At 43.8% G+C, this 24,620-nt stretch overlaps 1 protein-coding gene across 2 annotated transcripts in view; it reads left to right on the top strand.

Annotated features, from left to right (window-relative positions):
• The window catches only part of PEX5L (peroxisomal biogenesis factor 5 like), a 253,619-nt gene that overhangs the window by 182,682 nt on the left and 46,317 nt on the right, over window positions 1–24,620 (top strand). For both annotated transcript variants that reach the window (XM_048506805.1, XM_048506804.1), the window contains exon 3: window positions 15,704–15,815. In XM_048506805.1, the coding sequence (XP_048362762.1) occupies window positions 15,704–15,815 (112 nt within the window). The remainder of the gene's footprint in view (window positions 1–15,703; window positions 15,816–24,620) is intronic.

Here is a 24,620-nt window from a genome sequence, read left to right as displayed (position 1 = left end):
GAGAAGTGTTGTTCTTGCGCAGTTCATTGTGTTTTCTTTTCAATTTGTCTCTCTTTTCCCCATTTGACTTGGATTTGCAGCTCTCTTCACCACACTTGTGCGCTTCTCTGCATTGTGATCCCTCGTGGCTGTGTGTGAATGGTGTAGCGACGTTTGTGAGGCTGGCTGTGCGGATGCGTCCTATCAGACTGGAAGCTTTGGTGGATCACAGCTTGAGGAAGCAGCTTTTATTACGCTATCGCAGCAACACGTGAAAGGGGCCTTCCAGTCACACAAACACTAATCTTTTGTAAACTTAGGTCCCTTCCGCACACGCAAAGTAATGCATTTTCAAATCGCTTTCACAACTGTTTGCAAGTAGGTTTTGCTATTCCGCACAGGTTCAAAGAGAACTGAAAGCAGTTTGTAAGTGCATTATTCTGCATGTGCAGAAGGAGCCTCAGTAACTGTCATTACATGAATCTAGTGGGTAGAACATAGACTGGATCTAATGAACCATGAGCGGAGGAACATAAGAACAAGCCAGCTGGATCAGACCAGAGTCCATCTAGTCCAGCACTCTGCTACTCGCAGTGGCCCACCAGGTGCCTTTGGGAGCTCAAATGCAGACTGTGAAAGCAATTGAAGTTTGTGGAACGGATCTCTCCCCCTACAACTTTCCCCATTCCCTGAAGAACAGAGAGTCTGATAACAAAGTGTGGTGTGGGACTGTGATATGAGGGTTTATTTTTTATTAAATTTGGACTGCACCCTCCCCTGGCAAAGCTGGGCTCAGGGATGCAGAATCAGTAGAAATCTCTCCCTCTTTCATGCACAAGCTCCTCTTCTTCAGCAAGAGCTTGCACAACAGGAGAGAGTTTCCCCTCTGGCTGTAATTCCAAGTATTTCAGGAGGCTGCAGAGCAAGGAGAGCATGGCTGTGAATCCCTTCCATCCACTGTTTATTGGATCTCATGCATAATGCAGGGAAGGTTTTGATTTGATCTGTTGATCTGGGTCTATTGTTTGTCCAATATAGCACCCTTGGCACTTTACAGAATTCAACTGTACAGGTCCCCGCCTCAAAGCATTTTGGACCGTGGTGGCAAACCTATGGCACCCCAGATGCTCATGGACTACAATTCCCATCAGGGGCTGATGGTAATTGTAGTCCATGAACATCTGGAGTTCCATAGTAGTTCACCACCACTGATTTAGGATCTAAACTTAATATAAGAAATAATACAGGACCCTCCCCCGAGGTGCTTATGATCTAAACTTAACATAAGAAACTCCAGTGTGTTTTATTGAAACTTTGTACATTTGTTCTTGTTCTGGCCAAATTGCAGGATTTTTTTTTTTAATGGAACAGTTGCACTGTGAATAGTGAAAATCATACTACTAAACATTCACCAGATAAGATTACCTAGATTTGAGTCTTGTAATACTTTAGAGATCAGCGAGATTTTTGGGATATTAGCTGTTGAGAGTCAGATATGAACGTTATGATAACTTTGACTGAGACTTTGGCCCCTTCCGCACATGCAGAATAACCCACTGTCAGTCCACTTTCAATGCACCTTGCAGCTGGATTTTACTGTGCAGAATAGCAAAATCCAGTTGCAAACAATTGTGGAAGGGAATTGAAAGTGAACTGTTCTGCATGTGTGGAAGGGGCCTCTGACTCTGGGCACGTGACTCCAAATTATATTATGCCAGACCATTGGTCTCCCCAGTGTTTTTGAGTGGCTCACAAGGGCTTCAAGCACAGGTGTCTAGCCCAGCCCCGCTACCTGAGATTCTTTTAGCCAGGGGTTGAATTTGGGGATTGAGTTTGGGACATTCTGTATTCAGAGTATGTGCCCTACCACTAAATTGTGTCCATTTCTGCGATTCTGTTGAAACAAACTCGATTGAAATCACACCTTCAAGAAATGAATGGAAAGGAACCCATTATATTATCCAATCCTTCTGCGACCCTAAGCATATTTCCTTGAAAAAGAGCTCCTCTGAAACAGTGCGAATTGCTTCCTGTTTCTGCATAAGTCACCTGAAATATTTTAAAAACATTTTGGATTCTCCCTCCAAAAAAATAACATGATTTTTGTTCACACTCATCTCCTTGAAACGATTCCTGGATCCAATTTTCTGTTTTTCCCTGTTTTTTTCCTGTGTGTGTGAATAAATCAGTGCTTTTGTGCTTCACAGCAGTCCCCTGAGTCTTTTGTAGTCAATGCTGTGAAGATTTAAGTCCCCGCAAATCTCAAAAACGTTCTGAAATGCTCCAAAAATGGGGCAAGGTGCTGCTGCAGGCAGGGAGTGAACTCACCCTTGTGTGCGGTCTTAAAGGGACAACACACAAATGAAGTCTATTTAAAAACGTTTCAGCCGACAGCATCACTAAAAAAAAAGGACGCATTTAAAACATTTTTGAGCTGCAAGTTAAATGTTTTTGGGAATGCAGAACTCCTTGGAGAAAACATTTTATTTTCTGCCCCAAAATGTTTTAAAGTGTCTGTGCAGAAAGGGCTAATGTCAGCCCTTTTTTATTTATCATTTAGAGGAATAGACTCTGACCTGGATGGTCCAGGCTATCCTGATCTCGTCAGATCTCAGAAACGAAGCAGGATTATCCCTGGTTAGTACTTGAATAGGATACAAGCAAGGAAGTCCAGGGTTAAGCAGAGACAGGCAGTGGCCAACTGAATGTCTCATGGGTGTTGTGGATTTTCTGGGCTGTATGGCTGTGGGCCCTTCCACACATGCAAAATAATGCGTTTTCAAACCACTTTCACAACTGTTTGCAAATGGATTTTGCTATTCCGCACAGCTTTAAAGAGCACTGAAAGCCTTTTGAAAGTGCATTATTCTGCATGTGCAGAATGAACATAAGAACATAAGAACTGGCCTGCTGGATCAGACCAGAGTCCATCTAGTCCAGCACTCTGCTACTCGCAGTGGCCCACCAGGTGCCTTTGGGAGCTCACATGCAGGAGGTGAAAGCAATGGCCTTCTGCTGCTGCTGCTCTTGAGCACCTGGTCTGCTAAGGCATTCGCAATCTGAGATCAAGGCAAATCAAGACTGGTAGCCAGAGATCAACTTCTCCTCCATAAATCTATCCAAGCCCTTTTTAAAGCCATCCAGGTTAGTGGCCATCACCACCTCCTGTGGCAGCATATTCCAAACACCAATCACACGTTGTGTGAAGAAGTGTTTCCTTTTATTAGTCCTAATTCTTCCCCCCAGCATTTTCAATGAATGCCCCCTGGTTCTAGTATTGTGAGAAAGAGAGAAAAATTTCTCTCTGTCAACATTTTCTACCCCATGCATAATTTTATAGACTTCAATCATATCCCCCCTCAGACGTCTCCTCTCCAAACTAATGAGCCTGTGTTCCAGTAGCATTTTTTCCTGATGTTTTGCCTGCATCTGTGGCTGGCATCTTTAGATCCTCTGAAGATGCCAGCCACAGATGCAGGCAAAACGTCAGGAGAGAATGCTCCGAGAACACGGCCATACAGCCCAGAAAACACACAACACCCTAGTGATTCCAGCTGTGAAAGCCTTCGACAATACATTGAATGTCTCTTGCTCCAAAAACCCCATAGGGTTGCCTTAGGTTAGCTGTGAATCGACAGCACTTTTCACCACAGAAACAGATTCAGGCTCACTCTAAAGTAGTTGCCAACTTGAGCATATGGTTATACCAATTAAGATTTGTGTTCTTTATTTATAGCCTTTCTTTCTCAGTGATGTTCAGAGAAGTTATTAAGTTTGTTAGGCCTTCTGCAGTGCAATCCTCAGCGAAGTTAAACCAGACTTAAGTGTAATTGAACAGAATAGCTCTGATCTAACCCCAAAGATTTCAAACAATCTTCATTAAAATGCCAAGTTTATTTCCATCTTCTTCTAGAAATGTCACCGGTCTGTAGATATCCATTGATTTATTTGAAACAGATTTATGGCCTCATACAAAAGGACAGTGCATGCTTCCCCTGACAACTGCCCAATTTACACATCAGCAATACAATTAATTAGACTTACGATTAACAATTGGCAACAAAGTTCTTACACTTTCGAAGTCATTTTGTCTGGATTGCCTCTTAAAGATTTGTAATGCTGCATTATATATACAAACGCTCAAAATGTGTTAGTATCGCTTCACACAAGATAGTTTTCCCATATGGGATATCTTGGAATGTTTGTATACTCAGATGCACCCTATCTGAGATTGTGTCTGTTTTTGTCCATGTGTATGTATGCCTTGGGAATTTAGTCTGATGTTAGCTTCCCAGCACATATTGAAGCAACACTGAACATTTATATGAAAAGTTCTTCACATACATTGTCCTGTTACTATTTTTTCAGTAACCTCGTAATGCAGGTCAGCATTATTATCGGAGGTCGTGACGAGGCTGAGAATATAGCTTGCCTAGGAAGTTCATGACAGAGACAAGATTTGAGCCAAGGATTTCTTGATTTTTTCTTCTCTCAATCATAATATTGCATTCACGCTCAGATTTTTTTTTGTACACATGGCAAAATAGACACATGTGACCTTTAAACGTGAACTTCAAAAGAGAGAAGACATCATGCGTGAAGCAGCCTTCTGCTGTAACATGATTGGCTGATGCAATAGGATGTTTTCTTCGATGCATCCTATTCTGGACTGTACGTAGGTCCGTCTATGAACTGTATGTGTTGAGACCCCTGATTCATAATGTGCTTTGTACTCTCATTCATAATGATTGTCCTGTAACCTTCACCAGTAACCATCTACGATCTAGCTTTTCAAAGCCAAATGTCTTGTGTAAGTTAGCCTGCGTACAGTTCTTCTCACTGTGTACACATTGAACAACGTCCCTGTTGTGTGCCAGTTGGTTGCACAAAGCCGACAGGAGGCAAAATCAAGTGGATGAGTGAGTATTTTCAACCCCTGTCTCCTGCATTTGCTGTGTGTCTTGTTTTGCAGACTTTGGTGTGCTCTGTCACTTGCATATGTGTTGCATAAAAGTCGCTGTTTTATGATATCTTTGTCTTTAAGCCTGTGTGTCAGTGTTCCTTTGGTTAAGAACATTTGTCTGGAGTAAACAGTGAAAACACTTGGAGCCCGATTTATGCACTCCTCCTTTTCCACGGTGGACACCCAAATTACAGACTGTCTTGTGCTCGCACCCTCTATTTAACTGATAATGTGCTCACACTTTGATTGGCTCATAGTGGTACTACCTGGTTTGTGTGGCCATTCCACGGTGGTTTACCTCTGTCAGAGAATGCTGCTGCCACCCATAAATACCACCATATGATCTGGGTGACGGATGTGGTCATCATTTTGCCATTGCGATGGGGGAGTCTGAGGTAATGGGTACATTGCCAGACAGATGTTGTGTGAACTGGGAGTTACAGCACAGGGAAGAAGGCCATTAAAGAGACCCACATAGTGCAGAACCTCACAGGGTGTGGGGGGCAGGGAAGCGAAAGGAGTTTGTAAGCCCCTTTGAGTCTCCTTTCAGGAGAGAAAGGGGGGATATAAATCCAAATTCATCCTCCTCCTCCTCCTCCTCCTCCTCTTCTAATGGTGCCGTTTGCATGCCATTCTTCTTCTTCTTTCTTTCTTTCTTTCTTTCTTTCTTTCTTTCTTTCTTTCTTTCTTTCTTTCTTTCTTTCTTTCTTTCTTTCTTTCTTTATTTATTTATATACCGCCCTCCCCAAAGGCGGCTCCTCTTCTTCTTCTTCTTCTTCTTCTTCTTCTTCTTCTTCTTCTTCTTCTTCTTCTTCTTCTTCTTCTTCTTCTTCTTCTTCTTCTTCTTCTTCTTCTTCTTCTTCTTCTTCTTCTTCTTCTTCTTCTTCTTCTTCTTCTTCTTCTTCTTCTTCTTCTTCTTCTTCTTCTTCTTCTTCTTCTTCTTCTTCTTCTTCTTCTTCTTCTTCTTCTTCTTCTTCTTCTTCTTCTTCTAATGGTGCCGTTTGCATGCCAAGCAGATACTCTACCACTGAGCTGTATTCCCAGTCCAAATCTCTGCTACCTGGACTTTTCTCTGCTCCCAGGAATTAGACTTTTTTTCTAGGCAAGTCTGAGCTCTACCACTGAGCTAAAACGAGAAGGTCACTTGCAGTGTAGTCTGACTAACTAATGGTGGAAGAGCTAGACTGCTTCCCGTACCAGCATGGGTTGATAGAGAGGATGAATGAGCCAGCAAAAACATTGTCATGTGCTTCGTACAGCATTTAAGATGCTGGCAAAATAATAATAATCTCCAAGCAAACCAGCAGCAAGCATTTATGAGGTCGTAAGCAGCATTAAGCCGTCACAGTTATTAGATAAAGGGAAATAATTAATGAGTTAAGTATTGTTAATTCTTGTATTTACTTTTAGCAGAATGCATCTGATTTCTTGCCTGAGTGTCCCCATGAGGGTGATGAATTTTAATTGCCTTGATGAAACAAAAGTCTCCCAAACTGGCTGTTGACCTCAACATTAAATTAGTTTCGCTTCTTATGTCGAGTAACTGAATTTGTCATAAGGTACTAGAAAACAATATCATAATTTTTTTAAAGTGAGCCTTATTCAGTACACCTTTCCCAAAGGGAAAAGAGAACCCTAAAGCAGAAAAGAAACGATCTTCTGTATTTAACAGGGACATCTTTCTGTAAGTTGGGCATCGATTTCTTTAAAAGGGGGAGAGACAGGCACTGGGAAAAAACAGGCTTGGCCAGAGGTGGGATCCAGCAGGTTCTCGCAGGTTCCCGAGAGTAGGTTACTAATTATTTGTGTGTGCCGAGAGGGGGTTACTAATTGGTGATTTTGCCACGTGATTTTTGCCTTAGTTACGCCCCTCCTCTCAGCAGTAGCGCGCAGAACTTGAAGCAGTCTAGCAGGAGGTGCACCGGCGTGCATGGCAGCCTGCGCCTGCGTGCATTTGTTTCCCGCCCAAGGACTGCCGATTGTCCTTGCCACAGCCCCGCCCAGGAATGCCACACCCCTGGAATGCCCGGCCACGCCCCTGTTGTGCCCCGCCCAGCCCCATTGGTGCTGCGCCACAGTTTGAATCCAACCACCATGGGAACCTGTTACTAAAATTTTTGGATCCCACCACTGAGCCACTTCTGCCCTCCCTCCTTCCCCTGCAGGACCCCACTTTGACCCCTTGATGTTCCTGGGGATCCGCTCACCTAGTGGGGCACAGAAGTTTCCAGTGTGACGGGGGCAGGAAAGTCACCATTTGTGCTGCGTAGCTCTGCTCATTCTGTAGTGCAACCAAACCATACTCTTTAATCTGGAAGCCCAGGTACCAAAAGAGACAGGGATTTCACAGTAGTGAGAGAATGGCAGTGAACACATTCTCAGAGATCCTAGGTCAATTCTGCTGCAAATAGCTGGGACCCACAGGCCAAACCCAGCCCACAGAAAACAGGTTGACCTCTCACCTGTGCCTTTGATCATAAAAGGAATCTTTTAGCATCAAGCAGCCTCCTCCCATCTGGTACGAGGAGAATTGAGCTCTGCCACTTCCATTTCTTGCCAGCATCAGAGACTGTGTAGGACTGACTCTTTAATGCCTTACTTGTATGTGCAGTGATGGTAGAAATACACGGGGAGGGGATTGGGAAAAGATTTGATCTCCTGCCCCCCCCCCCCTGACTCTTGCTAAAATGGCTGTTTGCACAAACTTCCCACAGTTCCACTTGGTTAGAGCTTCAACATGGGAAACTTTATCAATCGTCCATACACAACCAATAGTCATCTTACTATGTTTGAAGAGAGAGAGGTGGGGATACTCAGTTGGTTCTCCATTTACTGTTTCCCAGCTCCAATTCCCCTCTTGTATGAGGCTGGAAAACACATATTTGAAACCCCGCTGGAGGAAGAGGGAAGCAGCTTGTTGGGATTGATTTGGAATGATTTGGAATGGAAACCAGCAGGTAGGGAAATATCTGAGTGTCTCTCCTCTAGGACGTTTGCTGTTATACGTACAGAACATTTAATTTGGCCCTGGAAACTAATCTCCTCGTTTCGCAGAATCACACGAGGCAGTTTTTCCCAGGCTGGCCTGTTCAGAATGAAAGTGCTTATATTTGAATTTTTAGAAGCCATGGAAAGCTAGCACCATGACACCCACTGACACCATTCCCAGCATCCATCAGGCCAGGAGGGGTTTTGCCCAACAAGGCTTCTGATTGGCCACTGGAGATTTGATTGGCAGTTGTTTACAGTGTTGCTTTCGCAGCAGCTGTAAACAGCATGAGGATTGTCAACGTGTGACTGAAAGTGAGCTGCCATTTTGCAGCTATTTCCGCCTCCTGCTGCCACCATTTTGTTGCTGCGCCCATCCTGCTGTGTCAGAAATTCAAATGTGCTCTCAGGCTCAAAAAGTCTGGGGACCCTCGTCTAGTAGCTTTCCACAATTGGATTTTTATTTTCTTCATTTCTGTTGCCTGAGCAGAAATTTTACAATATTAGCTTCTCCGGACAAAGCTGCGTCCCACAGTTCTGCCATGTGGCTCTGAGGGTTTGGTCAGGCAATTAGACCATGAGCCAATCTTTTGTTGATGTCCTCATTAATCACTTCTGAACACAAACTGGCACTCAGCCGGGACATACCTTGGCAAGATAAGGGTTTGGATTCATACCATGGCAGATGTCACTTCACAGTAGCACAGACAGGCCTGCTAGGTTAAATGCATTAAATGCTAGTTTAATTTACTCGGTATGTGGGTTTAAAAATGTAGGGTAGGCTAGCCTATAAGGCACAGCATAATGACCCATCCAAGATTTCTTGGTCCCTTCCCCCCACCCCACCCCCAAACAAACAAACAAACAAGAGGGAGGACAAATTTCTCTAGAGAAAGCCCATGGTCCATACACTTTCAGCCTCCTTGGGTGTTTATTTTGGACAGCTCCTCCTTCCCATAGAACACTTGGCAAACCACAAGATATTTTTGATGTTACTTTTGGTTTATTGATGGGCTAGTATCTTGCCTTGAAAACTCCATGGGACTGTGGTCAATTGTGACTTGACGGCACATAATCATGAGAATATTTTAGTGTTCAGGTCCTGCAGCTGTCTCTCAATCTTCCGTCTCAGCTTTCTCAGCCACCTCCCAAGGCAAATAAGGCAGCTGACTTAAGACACAGGTTATCTATATACCTAAAGGACGCGTTAGGGATTGACACTAAAAAATAATAATGCATATTCTACAATCGGGTTCAATTAGACCTACAGTTAATAAGCAGCATTTAGATAATATTTTTGTCACAGACTAATAAAGCAGAAGTTGGAAGGGGAAAGCAGAAATTTTCACAGTGTGTGGGAGGAGAAGTATTGGAGCCTGTACTAAGGACTTGTGGGCACCTAGCAGTTGGAAAATCCACATAAATGTCCTCTAGTTTCTGAGCATTTAGCAGACATGTCTCATTTTTTTCCTGCGAGCATGAGAACTGGAAATGTGCTGTTTTCAAAATCTAATCGTGGATTCTGTAACTCTTTTGACAAGTTTTGCTCCATCCATGCAATGCAAAGTGCAGTTCATGCCGCCTTGGTTTAACTTGGGGCTGTGCAGGGAAGAGAGAGAGAGAGAGAGAGAAAGTCAGCCAGAGGGAAAATTTAGCCCTTCAAATGCCACCCAGTCTCATCAAAACCCGGCTCTCTCCCCAGCATTCTCCTATTAGCATTTTAAGGGAGGAAAAGCATCATTATGAAGAGCATGTCTTTCTTTCAAAAGCTAATGGCACAGTAGGGGGAAGCCCAACTGAAATAGCAAAAATGACGGAAAGCCTTCAGCACAGCCCCGAGGCAAATTGAGGATACAGGAGCCTGCAATCTGCATTCTCTGGAAAGGCTGTGGATCTTTATCTCATTCTGTCTGAGGCCTCAGAAAGGCATATTTCTAAACATACTTGGCACCTCCTACTAGCAGTTTCTCCCACAAAAAAAAACCCCTTTGAAATGCTGTCAGCTCTGAGCACCGTGGTGCGTTTTGTATACCTCCCTTTCACATCACGGTGCTTGAACATGAGAACTTCACAGTGGTTGGTGCAGACGGTCTCCCTTACCTTCGGTACAATCAGGAAGAGAACAAATGTGCTGTTTTTATAGAAGATCCAAGAACAAAAAGAGGACCAAGCCTTTCAAAGCAAGTTAAGGATTAATGTCATTCAGAGGTCAGGATTGTTTTCAAATGCAATACAGATCTAACTTGGCAATCAGAGCGAGCAACCTAGACCAGAGGTTACCTAGGTAGAATAGTCTATTCCATCCCTGGCTTACTGATTACAGTTCAGAAACTAACATTTTCCCTCTTGGACTACAGCTTGAAATCAGATTGGCTGGGTCTTTTTTCCCCAGAACCCATTTAGTAAAAAGTTTTTAAAACTGCCTTAAAACACTTTATGTTACAATAAAGCTTTTATAGATATGTTTTCTCCCCTGGCATTAGCTTCTAGGAAGCTTTTGAAGCTCCATTTTTTTAAATTACTCCAGCAAGCAAACTTCCTTTTTGTGATGCAGCATCATAGCTACATCGGTTGTCTTTGTGAATAAATGCTGTTGGGGAAAACAGATTGCTTTTGCAGGCAGAGTGGATTCTGTTATCAAGGAATCAAAAGATTGCCTGCATGTTATTTTTAAAGGGGTAGAGTACTATTTGGCCATATGTGACACATGGCCCCTTCCGCACACGCAGAATAATGCACTTTCAATCCACTTTCAATGCACTTTGAAGCTGTGCAGAATAGCAAGATCCACTTTCAAACAATTATGAAAGTGGATTGAATGTGCATTATTCTGCATTTGCAGAAGGGGCCCAGGTCAATATATGGATTTACCACTCTTAATTCCTTAACAATGTAAGCCCGGGAGCGCGCCAGAAATGACGCGCGCTGAGAGTAGCGCACAGCAAGGGTGGTCGATGGTAAGCGGGGAAACTCCCCCTGTTAACTTTGGGAAATAAAAAGATAGGTCAAGAGGGGTTCCCATATCTGTGTTTGCCTTCTAGAACTAGAAACAGTGAGAGGGTAGAGAGGATGGAGGAATTAACCCCCATTCCCTTCTCTGGTGCCTCCAAGTTGAATTAGAGCCCTGCATGACCTTGAAAACTCTGGAAAGATCTAATAACAGAGAAGAAAACAAAGGGCTTGATTTTGAAAGCCAAAGAACCTGCGTTATCTTCCCTCCCACCACAAAATTTCAAGGGTCGGGGGAGAACAGCTCTTTTGTTTCAGACTCACGTTCAACTGTACTTCTCCGTTTGCCAGGCAGTCTCGTTCTCCAGCTCACACTGAGACTATTTCTGCCTTTTGCGTTTTTTATTACACATTTCTGCAAATACAACTTAAAAAACACCTCCTCCTCCCTAATGTACTTAGCAATTTAACTGGCATGACTTTTCTTCCTCACACCCTGCTTAAGTGAGCATGCTAAGAAGTTCTCGGTTGGAGTTGGGCTGTTTGAGAAGAATCTCTTTCTGTCCATGATGCTACAACCAAAAAGAAACAGATTTAAAATTAGGTCTTACAGATCTTCCCGCCACCTTAAATGTCAAGAGCCTTTGGAGGATCTGCACCCTCAGTCTGACAAAATTTGAGATTCCCACCTGGATATATTAGTCCAGTGATGGCGAACCTCTTCAAGACCGAGTGCCCAAACTGCAACCCAAAACCCACTTATTTATTGCAAAGTGCCAACAAGGCAATTTAACCTGAATACTGAGGTTCTAGTTTAGAAAAAAACAGTTTGCTCTGAGGCACGTGTTACTTGGGAGTAAGCTTGGTGAAGCAACCGTGCAATACTTCGAACGGGTGAATCACTATCCTAGGAGGGTTTACTCAGAAGCAAGGCCAGCCTAGATGTGTGTGTGGGGGTGTGTGTGATTTTCCGCTCCCCCCACATGATGAACTCTGTGCATGCGTGCACGCAGAGAGGGCTTTGAGTGCCACCTCTGGCATGCGTGCCATAGGTTCGCCACCACTGTATTAGTCAGACTCATTACTATATTTTGGTGACTATCTTTTCAAGATGGATGGATCAGCAAGTATTTTTTAATATACTGGCCTTAATATATTGACATTATTTACAGACCGAGCTCTTGAAGAGAGAAAGCTTAGAGCTGGGGGAAGGGAGGAAAGGGAAGAAGCGAGAAGAGAAAACAACTTGATGAGAGGAAGTATTTGGCAATGGCATTAGTCATTTGGTGTGTATCAGAAGCGTACAGAGGGAAAATGGCACCCACTTGCCCAAGTGCCCGCCCCTCCACACACACACACACACACACACACACACCACGCCCTACTTATCTCAGCCAGCGGAGGAGGGTGGCAATGGTCCCGGGCAGCCTGGTGGATGCCTCCTAGCCCGGATGCCTTTTCCAGGGCACCCAGTGGGCCTGCGGCAGGCTCCTGGCCTGGCTGCTCCACCAGGGCATGTGGGGGACGCAATTTTGTGCCCCCACATGACTTAATGGGTGGCGCCGGGGTCAATTGACCCCCCCCCCACGTCCCTCTGGCAGATACACCCCTGGTGTGTATTGTGGTGATTAGAGTTGAACTAGGACCTGGGATGGCCAGTTTTGAATCCCTCACTCAGCTACGGAGGCCTGCCAGGTGACCTTGGGCTTATCATAATTTCTCAGTTTTATTTACTCCCAACAGGGATTTTTGGGGAGGATTAAGTGGTTGAGGGGGGCAAAAAACAATTAAGGAGAAAAGTGGAATATAAATATAGTTTTTACAGAGAAAGTGGAATATATAAATATTTACAGAGAAAAGTGGGATATATATATATAGTTTTTACAGAGAAAGTAGGATATATATATATTTACGGAGAAAAGTGGGATATATATATAGTTTTTACAGAGAAAGTGGGATATATAAATATTTACGAATAAAAGTGGGAGATATATAAATAGTTTTTACAGAGAAAGTGGGATATATAAATATTTTCGGAGAAAAGTGGGATATATATATATAGTTTTTAGTAATAAGTATGTCTCATGTAAACAGAATACACCAGTTGTGGCTGACTGGTTTGCATATGGCCCCAGGATGTAGGATTTAAATGAAACGAATCACCAAGTTGAGCCCTGAGTCAAGGAAATTGCCCCACCATGCTCACAACCTGTGGTGTGAACTGTGCTTTATGCCCACAAATTCTTACATGTTGTTCCTTATACAGCCTGCCTCTTACGAAAAAAGTGCGGATTCTCTGTAGGTGGAGAAATTACCCAGGAGTCAGGGAGCAACTTAAAAACTGGCAACATTTATTTCAGCATGAACTTTCCCGATTCGAAGCTGAGGCAGTGAGCTCTGAGCCATGAAAGCGCACGCTGAAATAAATTTAGTCAGCTGGGCGTTATGCAACTCCGATGTAACGTTGCTCAGATTTACCGGCGTGGTGAAAATTTTGTGTGATGAGAGGGCCAGCTGTTCGTTTGTGGAGAGAAGTATGCGTGAGCAGTTCTGGTTCAAGACATCCTCTCACCCCGAGCAAGGCACAAGTGTGGTGTAGTGGTTAAGGTGTTGGGACTGGGACCGGAAAACCCAGATTCGAATGCTTACCCTGCAGTGGAAAATTTCTGGGTGACCTTGGGCCAGCCACACACTGTTAGCCTCAACCATAGCAAGTATTTGGATTGGAGACTTTCAAGGTACATAGGAGAGTGAAGCAGAGGCAGGCAATGGCAAACTACCTCCAAATGTCTCTTGCCTTGAAAACCCTACAGCCATTCTTCCAGTGACCAGATCCAAGCCCGGGGGCGTTGCTGCAGGTCACTTCTTGCATTGCTGATGGCTGAGGGATAACCTGAACTCCTGCACAGTGTTGCCTCCCTCATTGTGCTGCAGTTATTTGTGTAGCGTAGTCCAAGAACCCATGGGAGTGTGGGAGGAGCCATTATGCTGTGCACATATGGACAGTGGGGCAGCTGTCCTCCAAATTAAATGGCTTTTCCATAGGAGGGCAATTGACGTAAGCTCCTTGGCCTGCAGGAAGGCTCCATGGAGCATGGCTGGATCTGCCCTGATATACAACCACCACAAAGGACTGGGCGGATTATGTGGTAAAGATGTGCTCTTCTGTTTGTGGAGGCCAGTTTGCTCCCTTTTCCTCCTCCAGTTCTTGGCCAGGTTTTACCAGAGGTGGGATCCAGCAGGTTCTCACAGGTTCCCGAGAGTAGGTTACTAATTATTTGTGTGTGCCGAGAGGGGGTTACTAATTGGTGATTTTGCCACGTGATTTTTGCCTTAGTTACGCCCCTCCTCTCAGCAGTGGCGCGCAGAACTTGAAGCAGTCTAGCAGGAGGTGCACCGGCGTGCGTGGCAGCCTGCGCCTGCGTGCATTCGTTTCCTGCCCAAGGACTGGCACAGTGGCTGCGTCCTTGCCACAGCCCCGCCCCCAGAATGCCCGGTCACGCCCCCATCGTGCCCCGCCCAGCCCCATTGGGTTTGAATCCCACCACCATGGGAACCTGTTACTAAAATTTTTGGATCCCACCACTGGGTTTTACCCTACCCAGGGCTGGTGTCAGCATAACCTGTGGTGGGGGCATCTGCCAGGCCCCATGGATTCTGGTGGTGCCCCCTGCCTCTGACTCCGTCTTCCCTTACTACCTGTCTTCATGCCCTTTTCCCTTTGTTTGCTTTAATTGTCTCGTTATCTGTACTCCCAGCTGTTCAGCATAATTGAGGAAGGGCATATAGGCAATACACAAGTGGTACACCACATACACTGGTTGGGGAAAGGGTATTCTGATGGTACAGGCAACTGAGCACAGGCTGCAAGAAAGCTTGCAAGCGGATGTCCAGGCAAGTAGGTTTGTGCAGGTGAAGATGGAAAGGGGGAGACATGAGGGGGCTACCTGATAACAGGCAGATGGGCTGTGTTTGCCAAGGGTCCCCCAAAATCTGGAACCAGGCTTGAATCACTGGATCAGCGCCCACTAGTCGGACTTTCCCCAGAGATCTCAAAGTCCAAACTGGAGTACTTCAACTTTAGGCAGCTGTACAATCTCATTCTACTGGTGTGGGGAAACGGGGCTGGAACCCATCTCACTTCTGACAGTGGGAGTTTTCCCACTTACCTTCTGCCCCGCGCTACTGTAGCCAAGTAGCGTGGGGTGCCCCAGCACTCCCCACTACAGGGGCAGCGACAACTCAGCCGCCCCGATGTGGCTGCTGTCGCGCCCCCTCAGCTCGCGTCATTCCTGGCGCTCTACAAAATGGCGCCTTTTGATGACTGCAGGGTCGTGGGGAAGCCCGGGTGCACGCCAGAAATGACGCACCCTGAGAGTAGCGCGCGGCATAGGGGGCTATGAGTAAGTGGGGAAACACCCAGTGCCTCTTGCTTTCTGAGCCAAAGGTGAATCTCTCAGTGCTTTTCCACCTAGACCCCAGGGTATGTTTCAGAGTTGACTGATGAATCAGTGGGCACATAATGATGGTAAGTCAAAAAGGCAAATTCCCCTACTAGCTGCAGAGATGTTAAACCAGGCATGGTTTAACGACGCTCCCAAATCATGTTTAATATAGCTTCAGAAACCTACATGCAAGTTTGTAGCCAGAGAAGAAGGAAAATACCATTTCACAGGAAAAACTTAAACGTATCTATATTGCTTCCGCTTTTTATCACCTGCCTTCCACCCAATTGCTATATCCATTTTGTTATGTGCTTTAAAAAAACCACTTTGGGCCCGTTTCAGGACTTTGACCCCCTTCTCTTCTCTCCCCTGCCCGTAGCTGGTGAATGAGCAGCAAGAAAGCAGACCTCTCCTGAGCCCTTCGATCGACGACTTTCTCTGCGAAACCAAATCAGAAGCTATTGTGAGACCTGTGACATCAAACACAGCAGGTAGCAGCATTCATCCCAGTTCCATTACCAAATTCTTTCCTTGTGGTCACCCTCCCTGACCCCCCCCCCCCATCTTTCAGAAGTCTATTTATTTATTAATATGTTTATATCCCACCTTTCCTCATGTGCAAGGTGGCTTACAATAGTAGTGAAAAACATTTTCAGGTAAAACCAGAACAAAATCACCTGGGAGTCTTAGCAGACCACAAAATGAACATGAGTCAGCAGTGTGAGGCAATGGAAGAAGAAGAGGAGGAGTTTGGATTTATATCCCCCTTTCTCTCCTAAAGGAGACTCAAAGGGGCTTACAATCTCCTTCCCCTTCCCCCCTCACAACAAACACCCTGTGAGGTGGGTGGGGCTGAGAGAGCTCCGAAAAGCTGTGACTAGCCCAAGGTCACCCAGCTGGCATGTGTGGGAGTGCCAAGGCTAATCTGCATTCCCCAGATAAGCCTCCACAGCTCAGGCGGCAGAGCTGGGAATCAAACCCGGTTCCTCCAGATCAGAGTGCACCTGCTCTTAGCCACTGCTCTTAGCCACTACGCCACTGCTGCTCCCAGAATAGCCTAGAGAGTCAATGAAATTCTGGGCTGCATCAATAGGAGTACAGGGTTAGATGGATGTAATATTACCACTCTATTCTGCATTGCCAGATGTCACCTGGAATATTGTGTTCAGTTCTGGGCACCTCCTTTCAAGAAGGATATTGACAAGCTGGAACAGGTCCAGAGAAGGGCAACCAAGATGGTCAAAGGTCTGGAGTCCATGCCCTGTAAGGAGAGACTTAGGAAGCTGGTTATGTTTAGTCTGGGGAAAAGAAGGTTAAAGGGTGACATGATAGCCATGTTTCAATATTTGAAAGGATGTCATGTTGAAGAGGGAGCGAGCTTGTTTTCTGCTGCTCCAGAGACTAGGACAAGGAGTAATGGATTCAAGATACAGGAAAAGAGAATCCACCTAAACATTAGGGAGAACTTCCTGACAGTAAGGGCTGTTTGACAGTGGAATACGCTGCCTCAGAGGATGATGGAGTCTTCTTAAAGAGGTTTTTAAACAGAGATTGAATGGCCATTTGTCAGGAGTGCGTTGATTGTGTCTTCCTGGGGGTTGGACTTGATGGCCCTTGGGGTCTCTTCCCACTCTATGATTGATGATCGTACCACCCAAATGTCAAATTTTTATGTAGCGCACGGCTCTCCAGTGCAATCCAACAGAAAGAGAGAGGCATGAGGGCAGGGGCAATATGGCAAAGGAACTAGCAAGTATGCTATAGCTTTAAATCATTGTGCAGCCATTGACCCTACATTGACCCTCTTCTATGCTCCGGCCTCGCTCCTCACCACCATCTTTTAATACTTCTGTAATATGTTTCTATCTCACCTCTTCTGCACAAAGCACAGGGAAGCATCTCTGACCGTTCCTTCCAGATTTTGTCCCTCAGAACAGCTTTGTGAAATAGATTAGAGAGCAAGAGAGAATGCCTGATCTGTCATGACCCAGCAAGCATCACACTAGTGAGGAGTCTTTAACCCAGGTCTTCCAAATCCCAGTCCAATGCTCTGCCCACTATACTACATAGTCTCTCCTTACTTAGGTTTTGTTTCTACCTAATCTTCTCTTCCCAGTTTCCAAATAGCAGATTTCAGCATTCACACAAACCATGTGTCGCAGAGATCACAAATCTCTGTCAGATTGTAGAAGGTAAATTGGACATGCAGCTTCATGGGAGATCGATTTCTACCTAGGTTCGCCTCAGTGAATCCCCACTGCCACCGAGCTCAACATTGTTTTGTCTCAGTTCCCCCCCCCCCCTCAGAACCGCGACATCCTTGTCACAGTTATGAACTACACTTTTCTGCTGGAACAAGGTCAATACCTTTTCCTGGTAAATTAGTAGAATCTATCATTAAAGATAAAATTATTAAACATGTAGAAAAGCAAGACCTGCTGAGGAAGAGTCAGCATGGCTTTTGTAGAGGCAAGTCCTGTCTTACAAACTTACTAGAGTTCTTTGAGGGTGTAAACAGACATGTGGATAAGGGGGAACCAGTGGACATTGTCTACTTGGATTTCCAAAAGGAAGTTCTCACAATGGAGAGATGTAGGGAGTGGTGTCCCCCAAGGATCCGTTTTGGGACCAGTGCTCTTTAACTTATTCATAAATGACCTGGAAGTAGGGGTGGGTAGTGTAGTGGCCAAGTTTGCAGATGATACCAAATTATGTAGGGTGGTAAGAACCACAAAGGATTACGAAGAGCTCCAAGCGGACCTTGATAAATTAGGTGAGTGGGCTCAGAAATGGCAAATGCAGTTCAATGTAGCAAAATGTAAAGTGATGCACATAGGGGCAAAAAATCCAAACTTCACATACATGCTACAGGGATCAGTGCTATCAGTCACAGACCAGGAAAGGGATTTGGGCGTCTTAGTTGATAGTTCCATGGGAATGTCAACTCAATGCATGGCAGCTGCGAAAAAGGCAAACTCTATGCTGGGGATCATTAGGAAAGCAGTTGATAAATAAAACTGCAAGGATTATTGTCATGCCCTTTATATAAAGCAGCAGTGGTGCAAACCGCAGACTTGGAGTACTGTAAGTCTCAGTTCTGGTCACCACATCCTCAAAAAAAGGATATCAAGAGATAGAAAAAGTGCAGAGAAGGGCAAACAAGGATGATTGAAGCGATTGGGAGCATTCCTTTCCTTATGAGGAGAGGCTGCAAGCGCTTTGGGACTCTTTAGTTTAGAGAGGAGACGCCTGAGGGGGATATGGGGATTGAAGCTCTATAAAAATTATGCATTGGGTAGAGAATGTTGGGACAGAGAGAAAAATTTCTCTCTTTCTCACAATACTAGAACCAGGGGGCATTCATTGAAAATGCTGGGGAAGAATTAGGACTAATAAAAGGAAAAAAAAACACTTCACTTCACGCGAACGTGTGATTTTGGTGTTTGGAATATGCTGCCACAGGAGGTGGTGATGGCCACTCAACCCTGGATAGCCTTTAAAAGGGGCTTGGACAGATTTATGGAGGAGAAGTCAATCTATGGCTACCAATCTTGATCCTCCTTGATCTCAGATTGCAAATGCCTTAGCAGACCAGGTGCTCAGGAGCACCAGCAGCAGCTGCAGGCCATTGCTTTCACATCCTGCATGTGAGCTCCCAAAGGCACCTGGTGGGCCACTGCGAGTAGCAGAATGCTGGACTAGATGGACTCTGGTCTGATCCAGCAGGCTAGTTCTTATGTTCTTATGTTCTTATGTTCTTAATACCGCTTCGAAGCTTCGAAGTGGGGAAGCATCGAAACGACACCTCATCCATTCAACCAACTTCACTTACGGTGCCACTTTTGTGGCATGTGCGCAGAATGGGGAGAGTCGTGGTGGGCAGAAAGCCGCTTATGTAACTGTAAACTGTAAAACTGGAAAAAAAAGAGAAGAAGAATGCTCCCGTTTCCCGCCGTAACACAAGCGCCAATCACGATCGAGGAGTGAAACAGGCACCAAGATGATCCTGCCCACTTAGCTCGGTTCCAGGGGGCCAACTCAGTTGCTGTGGGGACAGCCTGGAATCGCCCTCCACTGAAGGGAACCGAGTCTACCTTAGCTCCCTTCTGTAGTGGGGAAAGCCCCAAATAGTGAGTGGACTCACACCCTCCCGCAGTCTTGCTGATCTGAAACCTTTAAGGCTGACACCTGATTTACATTTGACCCCCGTAAAGACAGAACCCCCCTCCTGTGGGACTTGGTACTCAACTGTCATCTGGGGAAAACAGAGCTGCCACCAGCCCCAGATTTCTAAATCATGATAGGCAGTAACTACCGGTAGCTTAGCAAAACTATGGAATTTGCCATTTACTGTTGTTGTATATGGTTGCTGGACTTCACATGATGACATCTGAATTTTACATAACCACGTCACATCCGGTACATCGTGCGCTTTGTGGCTTTCCTGGCAAACACGTGTCTGATGAAGTGGCCTATGCAAAACCTGAATTAGTGTCTCACTAGTTTACTTAAGCTGAATATCCCCTAGAGTAGGGGAGAAATAACTGGTCCGTTATTATTTCCCTGGCATGCCTGCTGTTGCCATAGCCCCTTGTGCTATGGCATAGCAGCAGTGGCGTAGGAGGTTAAGAGCCTGTGTATCTAATCTGGAGGAACTGGGTTTGATTCCCAGCTCTGCTGCCTGAGCTGTGGAGGCTTATCTGGGGAATTCAGATTAGCCTGTGCACTCCCACACACGCCAGCTGGGTGACCTTGGGCTAGTCACAGCTTCTCGGAGCTCTCTCAGCCCCGCCCACCTCACAGGGTGTTTGTTGTGAGGGGGGAAGGGCAAGGAGATTGTAAGCCCCTTTGAGTCTCCTGCAGGAGAGAAAGGGGGGATATAAATCCAAACTTTTCTTCTTCTTCTTCTTCTTCTTCTTCTTCTTCTTCTTCTTCTTCTTCTTCTTCTTCTTCTTCTTCTTCTTCTTCTTCTTCTTCTTCTTCTTCTTCTTCTTCTTCTTCTTCTTGTTTTGTTGGCCTCCCCTCAGTCCTAGTGCCCTTTTATTCCTCATGCTCCTCATGCTTCTCAAACCACTTAGCTTCATCCCCTCACATCTCCTCATGGGGAAAAAAACACACTCCCAAATTGCAAATATTTTCCTGTTTTCATCCCCAAGAGCATACTAGTATGTGTTTGAATAAGGTTTGAAAAGACATGCAATAACCATTAGGTTTTTCAGTGGTTTTTAGCAAAGATGGTGAAGACGCGTTTTTGCTCTCAAACTGCCTATAATATTTAGAGGACTGTTTCATTCCATTGCGTGTTTCTCCTGGAAGAGTTTTTATCTGAAACAAGATTGTGGGCTGAATGTGTTATTCGTTCAACATGCTCGGAAGGTTTTTTATGCTAAGCTGAATTTGCTTTTGTATATTAAAACATGAAGTATGAATTGAAGAAGGGCACAATCCAAACAGCTGCAACCTCAAAGACTACACGGAGGTAGGAGTGCTTTCTCCTGATTGCGCATAATATATCAAGGCCTAACTGGAAAAAAAAGATATCTCCGTGTTTGGCTCAGCACAAGCCACTTCCAGAAGACGGAGAAAACGTTTGATTCTCTAATAGCCCCATTTGGGAAATATTTACTCATCTGAGCAAGTCAGAATATTGTAGCTACCTCACAGATGGAAGCTTCTTTGTCTGAAGTTGGAACATGGATAATTAATTATCTTTTCAGTCACTAGACAAACAGTATTTATGCTTTTGATCACCATGACATTTAGGATTTCCTACATCAAAACTACTGAGACAGTATTTGGCCCAGGAAGATAGCCACTGCCAGTATCTTGAGCTTTTGGGGGAAAGGACACGTTATAATTCCCTCTTTCCTCTGTCAGTCACTCCCAGGTTCCAGGAGTCTCAAAGATCTGGCAACATCTCAACTGTGGCCTTTCTGTTCTATTTAATAGCTCGTCGATGCCTTTTGTGGGCTTGTCAAAATCCTCCTGTGCCAAGTTGGCTGAGACGTGCTGACCCAGATGTTCAGACAGTGGAAAATTGAACAATCTGAAAATCTGTGGCTTCAGCAATGCTGGTTGAGAAGCAATATCAGGATGCACTTGTGTGTCTAGATGAGATTAAGGCGAAGGAAGGGATGAAGTCACAGCCGCTGTTTGGATACTTGGGGGGGGGGGGGTCACACTTCCAGCATCCCTTTTTTATTAACGCACCTGTACCCGTGCTTCTTTGAGAAAAGTGACATACAGGTTGAGATAGTTTCCTGCAGCCTTTGTTACCAAACTGTTATTCAGAGTTTCTTTTTCCCTGAATTTAGTGAAATTGAGATGATATTAGCTTGCAGTTAACCCCTTCAAAGTAATTGGCACAGTCCTTCAAATCCACACTCGCGGAAATAAAATGTTGCCGTCTCAGACAAATCACTGTTCTGTTTACTCCAGATCAGACAGATGTGACCCCAAGGTCCTAATTATATGACGTGTTCTTCTCAGGATTGCCTCTGAGTCCAGCTTGGGGACAATCCAGCAGATGTGCTCTTGGAGTTCCTAGGTACAATTTAGATTAGGCTCTGAGGATAAAAGATTATGCATTTCAAATTTGGACTGCAGCACACAGGGGAAAAGGGCATAATCTTTTCCTCCTGTATCTTTTTAAAAACCTGAAATGGGGAGATGCTATTTGCCCTATTTCTGGCCCATGTTCCAACAGGTTATTTGAAACCAGAGAAGTGCGTCACACACCTAAAGACGGAAGTTGCACTAGAGCCAGGGGTAGGGAACCTGCGGCTCTCCAGATGTTCAGGAACTACAATTCCCATCAGCCCCTACCAGCATGGCCAATTGGCCCCTACCAGCATGGCCAATTGGCCCCAACATGGCCCCTACCCCTGCACTAGACCAATATATGTATATATAACTTCCTTTTTTAACAAATTCTAACACAACAATTCATATGGAACAAGTTTGTAGGCATTAAGTATTTAGTAGACCATAATCATGGTTAAACCAACTGAAACATAAATCACGTGTTCAATATATTCCCGTATAGGGGCAATAATCATCCATTTACACAATTTTTTCATAGAGTCAAAATCATATCCATTTTCATAACGTTTTATAAAGTCAATCTCAATCAATCTCTCAAACGCCTCACGCGTTTCAAAGTGCGTTTTCGTTGATGTCTTCCTCAGGAGAAGAGCAATTTCTTTCTTTCTTTTTCTCGCATACCTTAGCTGCCATATAAGATTTTCTATAAAATATAGATGAATAGTATTTTTAACATTTTAACATATATCCAAAATTATTTTTAACATTTTGACATATATACAAAATTATTTTAAATTATTTTAATGACCATATGAATTTTCAAGTACTATTAATATTTTCTTTTACATAATCATGTTCATATATTTACACATATATAAATTGTTCTTGATGAATTCAAGTTATTAAACATTTTTAACATTTTAGATACATTTTAGATACATTTTAGATACATTTATATATATATTTATATACATTTATATAATATATATAATATATTTATATATATTTATATACATTTATATACATTTATATAATATTTATATACATTTATATACATTTATATAATATTTGTTTAAAATATAGAAATGTGTATTATATATACATATATATACATATACATATATATACATATATACATATATACATATACATATATATATATAAAAAAATACACATTTCTATATTTTAAACAAGTATTATTATTGATACACATTCTGAAACATCTTGCCTCTTCTCTCACTGTGGAGCTGAGTCTTGAAACTTGATCCTGCCACTGCTGGGTCTTCAGCTCCCTGGGCTGCCATGTCATTCTGGAAAACAGCATGGGAATATCTTGAGCCCCCCCTCCCCCTGCTGTGATATGATTTAAGAAAAACTCTGGGAATCTTTAGTTTTAGCTGAGAACTGCCAGCTCACATTTACATGGCAGAGTCCACAAGGGCACATATATTTTGACTATATATGCCTTTATATGTATTTGTATTTGAAATTCCATATTTATTCCTTTGACCATGGTCCCAGGGCTGCAAAGATATATATATATACATATACATATATATGTACACACACACACTACACACAAAATCAAACAGACATACAGATAAGCACAGGCCTTCCATGGAGCCTCAAATTTGCCCACCCTCTTCTCGGGTCTTTCCTTGATCTCTTTGGTCCCGGTGACAAGAAGTACCACACCTGCTGTGCTGACAAGAAAGTGAACTTAAAAGAAGAAAGCGTTTTTTCTGGAGCCCTGTAACATAATGCTGGAATTAATAATTGAGGGGCGATGGCCTGCTGCGTGGTGAGGGCAAATGTCTGTTGCAGCAAGGTTTCTTGTACAGACATATTTCCTCAACCTTCGCTTCCACTTTCCATTCTCTCCACAGCAAGCGGAACCACTTGTAGCAAAGCATGCATTTGAACATAAATGATCCCATGAGTTTCAGAGTTGGATTAAAAATTTATATCAAGTCAAACTTCAAGAGTCACTAATTTTATTGTTATTGCTGGCTGATTATCTGTGTCTGCATACCTAATCAGTTAACATCCCAAAACAATACGCAGAAATGGAAGATTTAATTAACCGTTCACAATAGTTTTTGTTTTCATTTAGGATATAATAAATGGCTCTCGATAAACCCTGGAGACTCATTTACATACATATATTTAGCAATGGTAATTTCTAGTTCATTGCCAGATTCATTCTTTTCGTGCTACTTTGAAATAAAGTTGCAAAAGGACTAGATTAGACATGATAGTGAGTGGGAAATTGTGTGTACACTTCCTACATGTAGAAATTCACAGACCCAGGAGGAACTTTTTTATCTAAAATCATGTGAGGGGTTTCCATTCTTTTTATTGTTATTTCTTTTTACAAAAATGATACAAGAGATGCCTTTTAGTTGCACTGGAGCCTTTATTCTTAAAGTTTGAATTTTTTGTGTGAAGGATTTTGAACACATAGGAAGTTTTTTTAAAAAAAATGTGGAAGAAATATGTTTCTCCACTGCACTGTGAGCTAGCATGGTCTTTGGAGGTCCATCTTAATAGTCAAGTATGATCTAACCTGCTAATAATCCATATATTGGGACCACATTACATGAAACAGATTTCCTGCAAACTCAAGGAATCCCTCAGGTCCGCAGAAAAATCTAAAAATTTCATGGGAGGGGTGTTTAAATCTGCAAATGTAAAGAACATTGTCTACCTTCTACATCAAGAAGAAGAAGAAGAAGAGTTTGGATTTATATCCC

The sequence above is a fragment of the Sphaerodactylus townsendi genome, linkage group LG08 (genome assembly GCF_021028975.2).
Source record: "Sphaerodactylus townsendi isolate TG3544 linkage group LG08, MPM_Stown_v2.3, whole genome shotgun sequence".
Lineage (NCBI taxonomy): Eukaryota > Metazoa > Chordata > Lepidosauria > Squamata > Sphaerodactylidae > Sphaerodactylus > Sphaerodactylus townsendi.
This window is presented reverse-complemented; position numbering and strand designations above follow the sequence as displayed.